The sequence below is a fragment of the Mytilus galloprovincialis genome, chromosome 8, assembly GCF_965363235.1.
Source record: "Mytilus galloprovincialis chromosome 8, xbMytGall1.hap1.1, whole genome shotgun sequence".
NCBI classification, from domain to species: domain Eukaryota; kingdom Metazoa; phylum Mollusca; class Bivalvia; order Mytilida; family Mytilidae; genus Mytilus; species Mytilus galloprovincialis.
In genome coordinates, this window is record NC_134845.1 from 590,371 (window position 1) to 607,994 (window position 17,624).

Consider the following 17,624-nt stretch of genomic DNA (forward strand, 5'->3'; position numbering starts at 1 on the left):
AAATTTTTGTAATCTTTTACAAAATTCTTCTCCTCTGAAACTACTGGGCCATATTAAACCAAACTTGGCCACAATCATCATTGGGGTATATTGTTAAAAAAATGTGTGGTGTGACCCCGCCAATCAACCAAGATGGCTGCCATGGCTAACAATAGAACATAGGGGTAAAATGCAGTTTTTAACCAGATTTTTGTGACAAAAATGTCGGTTATTGATTTGGGGATGTACGGCGGGCGGGCGGGCGGCAATCAAATGTTGTCCGTGCATTAACTCATGAACCGTTCAACCAAAGCTTTTAAAATTTAAATATGTTGTTACTGACAACTAAATGAAGGTCAAGTTCAATAATGGCGATTTTGACTTTTACCGTTCAGGAGTTATGGTTCTTGAAAGATTGGGAAAATGAAGTTTCCAGTCATGTCCGTGCATTTACGCATGAACTGTTCTACCAAAGCTTCCCAAATTTTAATATGTTGTTACTGATGACAAAATGGAGGTCAAGTTCAATAATGACGATTTTGACTTTTACCGTTCAGGAGTTATGGTTCTTGAAAGATTGAAAAATGGAGTTTCCAGTCGTGTCCGTGCATTTACGCATGAACTGTTCTACCAAAGCTTCCCAAATTTTATTATGTTGTTACTGATGACAAAATAGAGGTCAAATTTAATAAAGACGATTTTGACTTTTACCGTTCAGGAGTTATGGTTCTTGAAAGATTGAAAAATGGTGTTTCCAGTCGTGTCGGTGCATTTTCTCATGAACCATTCAACCAAAGCTTTTGAAATTTTTATATGTTGTTACTGATGGCAAAATAGAGGTCAAGTTCAATAATGACGATTTTGACTTTTACCGTTCAGGAGTTATGGTTCTTGAAAGATTGTAAAATGGCGTTTCCATTCACGTTGTTGCATTTACTCATGAACCATTCAATCTAAGCTTTTCAAATTTTAATATGTTGATACTGATGACAAAATGGAGGTCAAATTTGATATTGACGATTTTCACTTTCACCATTCATCAGTAATGGTTCTTGTGATATTGCCAGGACACAAATAAATATTAATAAATCCGGTTTGCTGTCGTTGTGACAGCCTCTTGTTGGCTTATAACTCAAAAACCAAGCATTTAGAGCAAATCTGACATGGGATAAAATTAATTATAAGGTCAAGATCTCTCTGCCCTGAAATTTTCAGACAAATCGGACAACCTGCTGTTGGGTTGCTGCCCCCCAATTAGTAATTTTAAGGAAATTTTGCAGATTTTGGTTATTATCTTGAATATTATTATAGATAGAGATAAACTGTAAACAGCAATAATGTTCAGCAAAATAAGATCTACAAATAAGTCACAAGACCAAAATTGTCAATTGACCCCTTTAGGAGTTATTGCTCTTATAGTCAATTGTTAATAATTTTCATAAATTTTTGTTAATTTTTGTAAATTTTTAGGAAATATTTTCCACTGTAATTACTGGGCCAAGTTCATTATAGACAGAGATAATTGTAGCAACAAGAATATTCAGTAAAGAAAGATCTACAAACACATCACCATCACCAAAACTCAATTTTGTCATGAATTTATCTGTGTTTATTGTTAATATGCACATAGACCAAGGTGAGTGACACAGGCTCTTGAGAGCCTCTAGTTTTTTTTGCCACCTCTTTCGCCAAAAAAATATATTTTTCGCCACTTTATTATTTTTTTCGCCAAGTAACATATATAAATTTTTTGTTTAAAATTTTCCTTTTTTCCACAACACCCCTAAATAAGATGATTTTTCCCACTTGTTGTTTATGATTATTCTCTTAAACTTATCTTAGAGTCTACATTGTAATGAATAAACACTAGACATTTACTTTTAAAAAGAAGAACTTTTTAACTTAAAAGGGGGAAAATTTATTATATTTTAAACAACTTTAAAAGAAGGGGCCACTTACTTTAAAAAAAAGAAGATACAAGTCCCGGAATATAACAAAATTCTTGGACATGTTTTAACCATATAATACCGGAAAGGTGTACAGTTCTTTGGGAAAGTTTCTTCAAAATAAAAATATTTGCCCTTTTGTACTTAGAAGTGGTTTTTACAACAAAACAAAAGTTTTGATCACTAGAAATTGATCCCTCATTTAAGGTGTAGTCATTACATTGAAGGGTTACTCTCAATCAAGGAGTACATTGTTCCCAGATCTTCCCAACCTTTTGAATACATTTCTTCATAACGACAGTTTTCTTTTCTAGACTGTTGTAAATGAAAAAGTTAAGAAGTAAAACTACGCTTAAAACACGTGTGTCACTGAAACGACTTTAAAGCACCCACTCAAATCAATTATCTATATCAAAGTCAAAAGATAAAGTTTTAAATCTTTATTTTGAACATTTTTCGTCATAATATAGTTTTTAGCTCACCTGGCCCGAAGGGCCAAGTGAGCTTTTCCCATCACTTTGCGTCCGGCGTTGTCCGTCGTCCGTCGTCGTTAACTTTTACAAAAATCTTCTCCCCAAGCATCTAGCCTGTATGCATCAACCTCTAACATTGCTCTTCCAACGCATCTAGCCTGTATGCATCCACCTCTGACATTGCTCTTTCCAAGCATCTAGCCTGTATGCATCAACCTCTGACATTGCTCTTTCCAAGCATCTAGCCTGTATGCACCAACCTCTGACATTGCTCTTCCCAAGCATCTAGCCTTTATGCATCAACCTCTGACATTGCTCTTTCCAAGCATCTAGCCTGTATGCACCAACCTCTGACATTGCTCTTCCCAAGCATCTAGCCAGTATGCACCAACCTCTGACATTGCTCTTCCCAAGCATCTAGCCTGTATGCATCAACCTCTGACAGCCTGTATACATCAACCTCTGACATTGCTTTTCTCAAGCATCTAGCCTGTATGCATCAACCTCTGACATTGCTCTTTCCAAGCATCTAGCCTGTATGCACCAACCTCTGACATTGCTCTTCCCTAGCATCTAGCCTGTATGCATCAACCTCTGACATTGCTCTTTCCAAGCATCTAGCCTGTATGAATCAACCTCTGACAGCCTGTATATATCAACCTCTGACATTGCTTTTCTCAAGCATCTAGCCTGTATGCATCAACCTCTGACATTGCTCTTTCCAAGCATCTAGCCTGTATGCACCAACCTCTGACATTGCTCTTCCCTAGCATCTAGCCTGTATGCACCAACCTCTGACATTGCTCTTCCCAAGCATCTAGCCTTTATGCATCAACCTCTGACATTGCTCTTTCCAAGCATCTAGCCTGTATGCACCAACCTCTGACATTGCTCTTCCCAAGCATCTAGCCTGTATGCATCAACCTCTGACAGCCTGTATACATCAACCTCTGACATTGCTTTTCTCAAGCATCTAGCCTGTATGCATCAACCTCTGACATTGCTCCTCCCAAGCATCTAGTCTGTATGCACCAACCTCTGACATTGCTCTTCCCAAGCATCTAGTCTGTATGCACCAACCTCTGACATTGCTCCTCCCAAGCATCTAGTCTGTATGCATCAACCTCTGACATTGCTCCTCCCAAGCATCTAGTCTGTATGCACCAACCTCTGACATTGCTCTTCCCAAGCATCTAGTCTGTATGCACCAACCTCTGACATTGCTCCTCCCAAGCATCTAGTCTGTATGCATCAACCTCTGACATTGCTTCTCCCAAGCATCTAGTCTGTATGCATCAACCTCTGACATTGCTCTTTCCAAGCATCTAGCCTGTATGCACCAACCTCTGACATTGCTCCTCCCAAGCATCTAGTCTGTATGCATCAACCTCTGACATTGCTTCTCCCAAGCATCTAGTCTGTATGCATCAACCTCTGACATTGCTCTTCCCAAGCATCTAGCCTGTATGCATCAACCTCTGACATTGCTCTTCCCAAGCATCTAGCCTGTATGCATCAACCTCTGACATTGCTCTTTCCTAGCATCTAGCCTGTATGCATCAACCTCTGACATTGCTCTTCCCAAGCATCTAGTCTGTATGCATCAACCTCTGACATTGCTCTTCCCAAGCATCTAGTCTGTATGCACCAACCTCTGACATTGCTCTTTCCTAGCATCTAGCCTGTATGCACCAACCTCTGACATTGCTCTTTCCTAGCATCTAGCCTGTATGCATCAACCTCTGACATTGCTCTTCCCAAGCATCTAGTCTGTATGCACCAACCTCTGACATTGCTCTTCCCAAGCATCTAGTCTGTATGCACCAACCTCTGACATTACTCTTTCCTAGCATCTAGCCTGTATGCATCAACCTCTGACATTGCTCCTCCCAAGCATCTAGTCTGTATGCACCAACCTCTGACATTGCTCTTTCCTAGCATCTAGCCTGTATGCATCAACCTCTGACATTGCTCCTCCCAAGCATCTAGTCTGTATGCACCAACCTCTGACATTGCTCTTTCCTAGCATCTAGTCTGTATGCATCAACCTCTGACATTGCTCCTCCCAAGCATCTAGTCTGTATGCACCAACCTCTGACAATGCTCTTTCCTAGCATCTAGCCTGTATGCATCAACCTCTGACATTGCTCTTTCCTAGCATCTAGCCTGTATGCATCAACCTCTGACATTGCTCCTCCCAAGCATCTAGTCTGTATGCACCAACCTCTGACATTGCTCTTTCCTAGCATCTAGCCTGTATGCATCAACCTCTGCCATTGCTCTTCCCAAGCATCTAGCCTGTATGCACCAACCTCTGACATTGCTCCTCCCAAGCATCTAGCCTGTATGCACCAACCTCTGACATTGCTCTTTCCAAGCATCTAGTCTGTATGCACCAACCTCTGACATTGCTCCTCCCAAGCATCTAGCCTGTATGCACCAACCTCTGACATTGCTCCTCCCAAGCATCTAGTCTGTATGCATCAACCTCTGACATTGCTCCTCCCAAGCATCTAGTCTGTATGCATCAACCTCTGACATTGCTCTTCCCAAGCATTTTGTCTGTATGCATCAACCTCTGTTACATGTTTCCAAATAGCAGTTTTCAATGACAACTCAAATTTTGTCTTGGCTACTGGAGTGTCATTTGTAACACCATGAAGATATTAAGTTTTTATGATGTATAATATTTTACATTAAATTGAGTGGTCAGAGGTAAAAAGTTTCTTAATTTATTGCACATGATACAGTTTATATTTGTAGATTTTTTATTTTTAAAAAGGCAGAACATTTTGGGAAACCTTAAAACATATATTTCGGCAAATAAGTATTGTTTATGTCTCCATAAAATTAAAACTAATCGTTATGTGTTTATTTTCAGTTTGCCATGCAGAATTAAATGCTGTTCTGAACAAGAACTCATCAGATGTAAAGAATTGTACAATATATGTGGCTTTGTTCCCATGTAATGAGTGTGCTAAAGTTGTTATACAGTCCGGTATCAAACAAGTCGTTTACTATTCAGATAAATATCATGATAAACCAGAATTCATTGCTTCAAGGAAAATGATGGACATGGCTGGAGTGAAATACAGGTAAATAAATGATTAACATGGCTGGAGTGAAAAAACAGGTAAATTAATGATTGACATGACTGCAGTGAAAGACCGGTAAATTAATGATTGACATGGCTGGAGTTAAATACTGGTAAATAATGCTTGACATGGCTGGGGTTAAATACAGCTAAATTAATGATTGACATGGCTGGGGTTAAATACTGGTAAATTAATGATTGATATGGCTGGAGTTAAATACTGGTAAATTAATGATTGATATGGCTGGGGTTAAATACTGGTAAATTAATGATTGACATGGCTGGGGTTAAATACAGCTAAATTAATGATTGATATGGCTGGGGTTAAATACTGGTAAATTAATGATTGACATGGCTGGGGTTAAATACTGGTAAATTAATGATTGACATGGCTGGGGTTAAATACTGGTAAATTAATGATTGACATGGCTGGGGTTAAATACAGCTAAATTAATGATTGATATGGCTGGAGTTAAATACTGGTAAATTAATGATTGACATGGCTGGGGTTAAATACAGCTAAATTAATGATTGACATGGCTGGGGTTAAATACTGGTAAATTAATGATTGACATGGCTGGGGTTAAATACTGGTAAATTAATGATTGACATGGCTGGGGTTAAATACAGCTAAATTAATGATTGATATGGCTGGAGTTAAATACTGGTAAATTAATGATTGACATGGCTGGAGTTAAATACAGGTAAATTAATGATTGACATGGCTGGGGTTAAATACAGCTAAATTAATGATTGATATGGCTGGGGTTAAATACTGGTAAATTAATGATTGACATGACTGCAGTGAAAGACCGGTAAATTAATGATTGACATGGCTGGGGTTAAATACTGGTAAATTAATGATTGACATGGCTGGGGTTAAATACAGCTAAATTAATGATTGATATGGCTGGAGTTAAATACTGGTAAATTAATGATTGACATGGCTGGAGTTAAATACAGGTAAATTAATGATTGACATGACTGCAGTGAAAGACCGGTAAATTAATGATTGACATGGCTGGGGTTAAATACTGGTAATTAATGATTGACATGGCTGGGGTTAAATACTGGTAAATTAATGATTGACATGGCTGGGGTTAAATACAGCTAAATTAATGATTGATATGGCTGGGGTTAAATACTGGTAAATTAATGATTGACATGACTGCAGTGAAAGACCGGTAAATTAATGATTGACATGGCTGGGGTTAAATACAGCTAAATTAATGATTGATATGGCTGGAGTTAAATACTGGTAAATTAATGATTGACATGGCTGGGGTTAAATACAGCTAAATTAATGATTGATATGGCTGGGGTTAAATACTGGTAAATTAATGATTGACATGACTGCAGTGAAAGACCGGTAAATTAATGATTGACATGGCTGGGGTTAAATACTGGTAAATTAATGATTGACATGGCTGGGGTTAAATACAGCTAAATTAATGATTGATATGGCTGGAGTTAAATACTGGTAAATTAATGATTGACATGGCTGGGGTTAAATACAGCTAAATTAATGATTGACATGGCTGGGGTTAAATACTGGTAAATTAATGATTGACATGGCTGGGGTTAAATACTGGTAAATTAATGATTGACATGGCTGGGGTTAAATACAGCTAAATTAATGATTGATATGGCTGGAGTTAAATACTGGTAAATTAATGATTGACATGGCTGGAGTTAAATACAGGTAAATTAATGATTGACATGGCTGGGGTTAAATACAGCTAAATTAATGATTGATATGGCTGGGGTTAAATACTGGTAAATTAATGATTGACATGGCTGGAGTTAAATACAGGTAAATTAATGATTGACATGGCTGGGGTTAAATACTGGTAAATTAATGATTGACATGGCTGGAGTTAAATACAGGTAAATTAATGATTGACATGGCTGGGGTTAAATACTGGTAAATTAATGATTGACATGGCTGGAGTTAAATACAGGTAAATTAATGATTGACATGGCTGGGGTTAAATACAGCTAAATTAATGATTGATATGGCTGGGGTTAAATACTGGTAAATTAATGATTGATATGGCTGGGGTTAAATACTGGTAAATTAATGATTGACATGGCTGGAGTTAAATACTGGTAAATTAATGATTGACATGGCTGGGGTTAAATACAGCTAAATTAATGATTGATATGGCTGGGGTTAAATACTGGTAAATTAATGATTGACATGGCTGGAGTTAAATACTGGTAAATTAATGATTGACATGGCTGGGGTTAAATACAGCTAAATTAATGATTGATATGGCTGGGGTTAAATACTGGTAAATTAATGATTGATATGGCTGGGGTTAAATACAGGTAAATTAATGATTGACATGGCTGGGGTTAAATACTGGTAAATTAATGATTGACATGGCTGGAGTTAAATACTGGTAAATTAATGATTGACATGGCTGGGGTTAAATACAGCTAAATTAATGATTGACATGGCTGGGGTTAAATACTGGTAAATTAATGATTGACATGGCTGGGGTTAAATACTGGTAAATTAATGATTGACATGGCTGGGGTTAAATACAGCTAAATTAATGATTGACATGGCTGGGGTTAAATACTGGTAAATTAATGATTGACATGGCTGGGGTTAAATACAGCTAAATTAATGATTGACATGGCTGGGGTTAAATACAGCTAAATTAATGATTGACATGGCTGGGGTTAAATACAGCTAAATTAATGATTGACATGACTGCAGTGAAAGACCGGTAAATTAATGATTGACATGGCTGGGGTTAAATACTGGTAAATTAATGATTGACATGGCTGGAGTTAAATACAGGTAAATTAATGATTGACATGGCTGGGGTTAAATACAGGTAAATTGATTATGGACATGGATGGAGTGAAATACAGATAAATTAATGATTGACATGGTTCAGTCTATGGAAGAAGCGAATCGATAAAAACTTTTCTTATATGACATAGCAATATTGTCTAATATCAATTGTAAATATGCAGACATTCCATGCGGAAAATGTTGTTTTCGGCAACGAAAAATTAAGAAAATACCAACTTTTAAATTATTGTTCAAATACAAACAACAATTGAGTCTAAATATATATTCAGAAGTTAGTTAGAAGCAAACATTTATGTCCGCGTAAAATTTGAAGTGCTGTGTTTTTCTTATATACATAGATATACAAATGCTATTAGTTCTAATATCAATGCCATACTTTTAAAATATCATAGCAGTGTTTTTGTTATATCAATATTAGTACTTATTATTATTAATATTTGACTGCTGTACCAATATTTTGACAATTTTACCTATTTTGTCTGTTTTGTTCACGCATCGTTGTAAATATGACAGAATTTGATGAGACTGTCATACACGTGAGAGGTTTAGCGCTATAAATCCAGGTTCAATCCACTATTTTTAAAATTTGAAAATGCCAGTACCGATGGGGTTTAATAAACAATGTCGTAATCAAATAGCTAAGTATCAAAATTATTGTTCACATATATAACATTTAGCAAATTTTATAATGAACGCACCGAAATAATACATCTGATATGCTCGCAACACACGACTTTCTTTATTGATAACAATGAAACTAACTTGTGACAAAGATGAATCATACTGTCCTCGTTCAGATTGATTCGACAAAATCTGACCTGTACTTTTGAATCTCCTTTTTTTATACAATTAGACGTTGGTTTTCCTGTTTGAATGGTTTAACACTAGTAAATTTTTTGGTTCCTATATAGCGTTGTGTCCGCTGTGAGCCTAGGCTCCGTGTTTAAGGCCCTACTTTGATCTATAATGGTTTACTTGAAACAAATTATTACTTTGATGGAAAGTTGTCTCATTCGAACTCATGCACCATCTTCTTATATCTATAAATCTTTAAAATATCCCCTTATAAATAACTGCTTTCCAGTCCTCCAAAAACGTCATTTGGGTGCTGAATCTTTCATACAGTGCAATATGAACTAGCACACTTCTGAAGCTTTAACGGTAACGACAGTTATGATAGTACAAGAAAAATTACGTCAATAAAAATACCAAATAAACAGCACTGAACGATCTAAATTTATAAATATAGATATATACACATTTCTAACGTCAACAGACATTTACATCTTATTAATTTGTTTTCTAAACATCTTTTTTAGTATTCATTGAAGAAATGAATTTATAACAAGCGATACAGATTGTTATTTTGCACTAAGAAATGTTCGCGTATTTATATGATCGATTACTAGTCAAAAACGAAAGTCAAATCTCTGTGGCAACTATACATCAGAATGCCCTCACGGTCATCGCAATGTAAAAGAGCGTCCACGCGGCGAGCTGCTTATGTTCATAGAGATATCGATTTACCAACGGGGAAAGTCTTTGATATCCAAAAAGAACTGTTTTTCTTCTCAATATTTTTTCTATGTTAATAATAAATACATTTTCTGTTTGACAAGATTTTTGATTTTCGTTGTATCTGAAGTTGTTTAATTTATAGACTGAGGTTAGCCTTCTCAGTTGGTATCTTCAAAGTTGGGGACATCAGCATTTGTACATTTTAATTTGTTTGGAATATTTATTTTACCATTTCAATATTCATTGTTATTTGGAGTGGTATTGGATTGTATTGTTTGAATGAATGTTTTTTTTTTTCTTTTAAGTAATGATATTTTTTGTCTATTTCGATATTACCCATGTGGATAGGCTATAGCAGTGTGACCTCAAGGGTGGTTCCAGCCGTTTTCAACAGGGAGTTCCAAACCCAGGATAAAGGGGTTCCAACCATATGTCCCCATTCAAATGCATTGATCGGGCAAAAAAAGGGGGGTTCCGCCACTGGACTTATATTAGAATCTGATAGGTCGGTAGACTATTTAGAACCGCATTTAAATTCCGCCATTGCATCATCACTTCAAATAGAATTAGTCGGTTAAACCATGTGATTGAAAACAATAGACTGAACAGGTTGTTAACACTTTCAACTTTCAATAGGGTCAAGCAACATTTTCGAAATGATATTAAGTTCATGTAATCGTTAATTTTGTTACAGATACGAAATTTTAGTGATATTGATCCTCGAACATTAAGCCAGTCATGAACTAAGGCCGTGTTCACACCAAACAGCATGTACAGTAAACATGTTTACAATCTGACAATTAGTTTAATGTAATGTACACTGGTTTCACTTTAAATTAACTATACACCTGGTTTAGTTACCTGTGCATAAGTTTAGTTCATACTTGTAAACTATATGTCATTTAAATGTTCCTTGCATAGAATAGAAATAAAATTTCTTGAACAACTTTTCCAGCAGTGATGAAAGCCATTTTAATGTTCCTATTTTAAAGCTACTAAAGATGTCTCGATTACCTGAGGTGGCACTTTTAAAATGCATGGGATTCCAAACATTGATCGTCCGAAAAAGGGGGTCCAACCCCGGAACCTGTCCCCATCTGAATCCGCCACTAATTACGCAATAAATCACGTAGGCTACAAGCGATGAAGGATTTAGATGTTTAGGGTGATTTATTAATGCATTTATGAGTGAATCGTTGATTGAGTCAAGACCAGTAGCAAATATTTCTGTGTACGTCCAGTCATTTCATTTCCGTCGTTGGGTTGCTGCCCCTGAATCAGTAATTTTAAGGAAATTTTGCTGTTTTTGGTTATTATCTTGAGGTGTAATACCTCCAAATCATGGTACGTCACATCCGGTTGTATACGAAAGTAGGTCTAAAAAAATATTCCCTTGAATTTGACAGTTGTAGGTAATTAAGCCTACATTGTATTGCAGTAAAAACATTTCTGTGTCATAAACATACGTCTTGGGTATTTCAAAACACCATTATTTTTTATTTGGGATTTCTATAGAAAATTTTGTAATCTTAGGTTACATGGTGCCTAAACCTTGTACACGGATAAAATAAGGGGAGAAATTTGATTGGTTAACTTCCAATGATGGTTATTTTCTTATATGCAATGAAATGTTATGTGAATTTTTTTCTATAGTACTGGACAGGATAAAACTTTACTCATGCCAAGTATTTCTTTATTTGAAACAAAGATAAATTCTGCACATTTTTTTTTGAAAAGTGCAAATTTAAGGTAGCACAATACAAAGATTTTTCATCCCCAATCAGACATCTTTAAACTGATGTAATTCCACTCATCCTTCTTTAAATTTCATAAATGAGGTACCAAAAGAAAGAAGAATGATTAATCTTTTAAATTGTAATAATTTCATTATGACATAATTATTACATAATTATTATGTAATTAGTTGCTACATTGTGATGTCCATACTTGAATGAATTTAGCTTCTTTGTTATTCATAGCATCCCAAAATATTTTATAGATTCTTGCACAACACAGTTTGACCTCCAAAACTGTGTCTCAGATTTTTCCTATTGTATTTCATTCTCTCATAAATCTTCAATGAAGTTTGCAACATCAATTCATAAGAGATCACTAAATTCAATTGGGTATAAAATTTGTTCTATTGATGTTTTTGGAAATCTGAGACACAGTTTTGAAGGTCAAGCTGTGTTGTACAAGAATCTATAAAATATTTTGGGATGCTATGAAAAACAAAGACGCTAAATTCATTCAAGTGTGGACATCACAATATAGCAACTAATTACATAACTATTGATTATGTAATAATTATATCATAATGAAATTATCACTATTTGAAAGATTGATCTTTCTTTTTTCTTTTGGTACCTCATTTATAAAATATAAAGAAGGATGAAATGAATTACATCAGTTTAAAGTTATCTGATTTGGAGTGAACAAATCTTTGTATTGTGCTACCTTAACAAAGACTTATAGGGGAAAATCAATGGTGGTATTACACCTTGAATGTTATTATAGATAGAGATAAACTGTAAACAGCAATAATGTTCAGCAAAGTAAGATTTACAAATAAGTCAACATGACCGAAATGGCCATTTGACCCCCTAAGGAGTTATTGCCCTTTATAGTCAATTTTTAACCATTTTTCGTAAATCTTAGTTATCTTTTACAAAAATCTTGTCCTCTGAAACTACTGGGCCAAATTATTCCAAACTTGGCCACAATCATCTTTGCGGTATCTTGTTTAAAAAATGTGTCCAGTGACCCGGCCATCAAATCAATATGGCCTCCATGGCTAAAAATAGAACATAGGGGTAAAATGCAGTTTTTGGCTTATAACTCAAAAACAAAAGCATTTAGAGCAAATCTGACGGGGTAAAATTGTTTAATAGGTCAAGATCTATCTGCCCTGAAATTTTCAGATGAATCGGACAACCAGTTGTTGGGTTGCTGCCCCTGAATCAGTAATTTTAAGGAAATTTTGCTGTTTTTGGTTATTATCTTGAATATTATTATAGATAGAGATAAACTGTAAACAGCAATAATGTTCAGCAAAGTAAGATTTACAAATAAGTCAACATGACTGAAATGGTCAATTGACCCCCTAAGGAGTTATTGTCCTTTATAGTCAATTTTTGTCGAGCCTGCAACTTTTGTTGCAGAAAGCTCGACATAGGGATAGTGATCCGGCGGCGGCTACGGCGGCGGCAACGGCGGCGGCTACGGCGGCGGTGTTAGCTCACTTCTTAAAAGCTTTATATTTTAGAAGGTGGAAGACCTGGATGCTTCATACTTTGTATATAGATGCTTCATGTTACAAAGTTTCCGTCAGTCACATGTCCAATGTCCTTGACCTCATTTTCATGGTTCAGTGACCACTTGAAAAAAAAGTTCAAATTTTTTGTAATGTTGAATTCTCTCTTATTATAAGTAATAGGATAACTATATTTGATGTGTGCGTACCTTGCAAGGTCCTCATGCCCGTCAGACAGTTTTCACTTGACCTCGACCTCATTTCATGGATCGGTGAACAAGGTTAAGTTTTGGTGGTCAAGTCCATATCTCAGATACTATAAGCAATAGGGCTAGTATATTCGGTGTATGGAAGGACTGTAAGGTGTACATGTCCAACTGACAGGTGTCATCTGACCTTGACCTCATTTTCATGGTTCAGTGGTTATAGTTAAATTTTTGTGTTTTGGTCTGTTTTTCTCATACCATATGCAATAGGTCTACTATATTTGTTGTATGGAATGATTGTTAAGTGTACATGTCTAGCGGGCAGATGTCATGTGACCTTGACCTCATTTTCATGGTTCAGTGGTCAAAGTTTAAGTTTTTGAGTTTTGGTCTTTTTATCTAATGCTATTAGGTCAACTATATTTGGTGTATGGAAATATTTTATGATCTTTATGTCAGTCGAGCAGGTTTTATTTAACCGTGACCTCATTTTCACGGTTCATTGCACAGTGTTAAGTTTTTGTGTTTTGGTCTATTTTTCTTAAACTATAAGTAATGTGTCAACTATATATGTTGTATCGAAGCATTGTTAGCTGTACCTGTCTGCCTGGCATGGTTCATCTGACCTGGACCTCTTTTTCAAGGTTCATTGGTCTTTGTTTAGTTATCTTGGTTAATGTAAAGTTTATGTGACAGTTGTAATAAAGCTTAGCTTTATACTTAAGACTATCAACATAATATCAATGATTAGTATAGAAGGCGAGACATTTCAGCGTGTGCACTCTTGTTAACAATTTTCATAAAATTTGTAAATTTTTATTAACATTTTACACTGTAACTACTGGACCAAGTTCATTATAGATAGATATAATGTAAGCAGCAAGACTGTTTAGTAAAGTAAGATGTACAAACACATCACCATCATCAAAACACAATTTTGTTATGAATCCATCTGCTTCCTTTGTTTAATATTCACATAGACCAAGGTGAGCGACACAGGTAATATATCGAGTTTAGACAACTAATTCAGTAAGAAAACTAAATAAATAATTGTTATAGATACAACTTTTATTCAAAACATGTTTCTTCTTTAAATATACATGATAAAATGCATGTTCATGATACCTTGTTTTGTGTACACTGAACCACACAAGTTCTACATTGACTATCGACTGCATGTAGACAAAACATGATTTAAACTACATGTAAACATTGAGTTTTATCAATGGGAACGTATTAATTGTGTTTAGTTTTTGTGTGAATTACACTAACACAACACCGAGTTTAGGTCAATGTTAACACGGCCTAAGTTTGTGAATTATGTTTGCGGTTTTCTTGACATGCATTGTGACGTGTCATCGTATTCATTTTATATTAGAAAACTATAGCAGTTATATTAGAAAAGTATCGCATTCATAATTTTTTTATATTAAAAAACATCGCTATGATATTAGACAAACATCGCATTGATATAAGACAATATAGCAGTATCTTTGACTTATAGGTGATTTTGGCTTAGCAAACAATCAAATTCATCTCAATTGCATTCCACTGAATTTGCTACATGATATTTATTGAATGTGTACATCTACAAATGATAAATCGTGCATTTATGTTTCATTTATTCAACAATTCAATTTTCTCGTTTAAATACACCTTGCTTGTTATTACATAAAATAATTAATGGAAATTATACAGCAGACGTATGCCGTGTTAAATGTCACCCTGTTTTAAGAAAAGAGTCATTACTTTATACCGAGAAATCTGCCTTTCTTCGTACAAATGCAAACATTCGTCTGAAATTTACCACAATGCAACTCGTTGATATAAGATAATATCGCTCTTTGATATAAGAAAAGTTTTTATCGATTCGCTTCTTCCATAGACTGTGGTTGGCTGGAGTGAACGACAGGTAAATTAATGATTGACATGGCTGGTGTTAAATACAGGTAAATTAATGATGGACATGGCTGAGGTTAAACACAGGTAAGTTAATGATGGACATGGCTTGAGTTACACAAAATAATTAGAATAAGTAGAATCACAAGAACAAGGCATTGGGAACAGCATGTGTGTGAGAAAAGTTCAAACCTGTGTGAGAAAAGACATATATGTGTATGATGAAAGTTCAGACCTGTGTGAGAAAAGACAGATATGTGTGTGAGAAAAGACAGATATGTGTGTGAGAAAAGAAAGATAAGTGAGTGAGAAAAAAGACATGTGTGTGAGAAAAAGACAAATATGTATGTGAGAAAAGTCAGATATGTGTGTGAGAAAAAGACACATGTGTGTGAGATAAGTTCAGACCTGCGTGAGAAAAGACAGATAAGTGTGTGAGAAAAAAGACATGTGTTCGAGAAAAAGACAAATATGTATGTGAGAAAAGTCAGATATGTGTGTGAGAAAAAGACAGATATGTGCATGAGAAAAAGACATGTGTGTGAGAAAAAGACAGATATGTGTGTGTGAGAAAAAGACAGATATGTGCATGAGAAAAAGACAGATATGTGTGTGAGAAAAGGTCATGTGCGGAACAAAAAATGGGAAGATCTGCAGTCTGAGAGAAACATACAAGGTAGTCATCTGAAAGTCATGACATTTTTCAATTCTTAATTTATTTCTGATATCTCTTTATGAAATATGAACTTAACAAATTTTTATTGGTAATGAGACAGCAACCCAACAATAACAATGAAGACATTTAGAGGTTAACAGTGTGTATACGAAAATGTAAGCTCTTAATCTTCTTGATTCTAAAAGGGTATGTAAAAGTTTAACGAAGTTTTACCATAAAATATCATCTCATATATAATGACCCCCTAAATTATTTTTTTTTTTACAAAAGACAATGAATATTTTTCTTGTGTTATTATTTTTCAGACAGCATATCCCGAAGAAAACACAGATTCTAATAGATTTCAGTGTGATTGAAAATATGACACAAGAAGTGAAAGATGTATTAAACAAGGAATCAGATTAAGATGCATTACTTTATACATTGTGATAACGATAGAACAATGTACAGTGGAGTCATGAATACTAGTTGGATTTGCATTGGTAGGGAGAAATAAGAAACTGAGATACTCTACACAATACACATTTTTAGCAACTTTGATAAGACCACATAACCAAACCAAGGATTTCTAAAAGTCTCCAACTATCATGACTATTAAAATTGATTCCATTGAAAATAAATGAAACCACAATACTTGATACCAGGGATTACAGATAATGGTAGATAATAGTAATAAATAGCTTTCATAATTATTGTCATTGTTTAAGATATTTTTATATATAAGAACAAAAGTCTGTGATGGAAGTGAATAGCATAATAAATATAGAATGTAAACAGTTTGATATTTATTTATCTTTTTATCTTTTTGAAGTAAGACTGAACATTACGAAATGGTTTTCATCTTTTTGCAGTAAAACTGTTATGAAATGGTTTTTCTGAGGAATTATTGTGCTTGGGTATACTTCTAAAGCCACAATGTCAAATTGTTTTTCACCACAAAAAACTGTAAAATATCAAAGGCAGAAATATAAATATGAGGTATAGTTGCCATTGAGATAATTACTCTACAAATTAAAAGAAATATGAGGTATGATTGCCATTGAGCCAGCTTTACATCAGAGTCCATAGAAATGATAAGTTTACAACTGAAGGGTACCATACAACCTTGTCCTTCAACAATGAGCAAAATCCATAATGTATAACTGTCAATCAGATTTCCTAGCATGACATTATTTAAAAAGATTCTACAGAAAACAAAAATATGACAAAGGAAGCAAGCTTGTGTGTTATTGTAAGAGGTCAGCCTGCATTTGACATTGGAAAGAGGAACAGAAACATCATTAAAGAAATCAGTTTGAAAAGATAGGACATGTATGATCCTATGGAAAACAAATGTATTGACATAATCCTGTACTTAAAATCATTTACGAGTTCCATAAAAATTTGAAAGGTTTGGTTTGTTTTGTCTCTACTGCAATGAGAGTTGCAGAATGTATATGTAGGGATCACTATCATGCAGTGAAATATTTGTATGAAGCTTTATATTTCAGAGTGTAGAATATATGGAGGTTTCACACCTATTTTGCAGATCTATGCTTTATGTTACAAAGTTTCTGTCTGTCATATGTCCATTGTCCTTGACGTCATTTTCAGTTCCTTGCAAGGTCTAAACTTTCTCCAAGACGGGGTTCACCTGACCTAACCTCATTTTATGAATCATTGATCAATGTTAAAGTCCTTTTCTAAGATACTATATGCAGTCCTATAGGTCAACTCTATATTTGGTGTATGGAATGATTGTTAAGTGAAC

The 17,624-nt window shown here is 34.9% G+C and overlaps 1 protein-coding gene across 1 annotated transcript in view; it reads left to right on the plus strand.

Annotated features, from left to right (window-relative positions):
• The window catches only part of LOC143043055 (deoxycytidylate deaminase-like), a 38,185-nt gene extending 21,652 nt beyond the window's left edge, over positions 1–16,533 (plus strand). The window contains exons 4-5 of the mRNA XM_076215550.1: positions 5,280–5,493; positions 16,180–16,533. Coding sequence (XP_076071665.1) covers positions 5,280–5,493; positions 16,180–16,279 — 314 coding nt within the window. The 3' untranslated portion in view covers positions 16,280–16,533. The remainder of the gene's footprint in view (positions 1–5,279; positions 5,494–16,179) is intronic.
• The last annotated feature ends 1,091 nt before the right edge of the window (positions 16,534–17,624 follow it).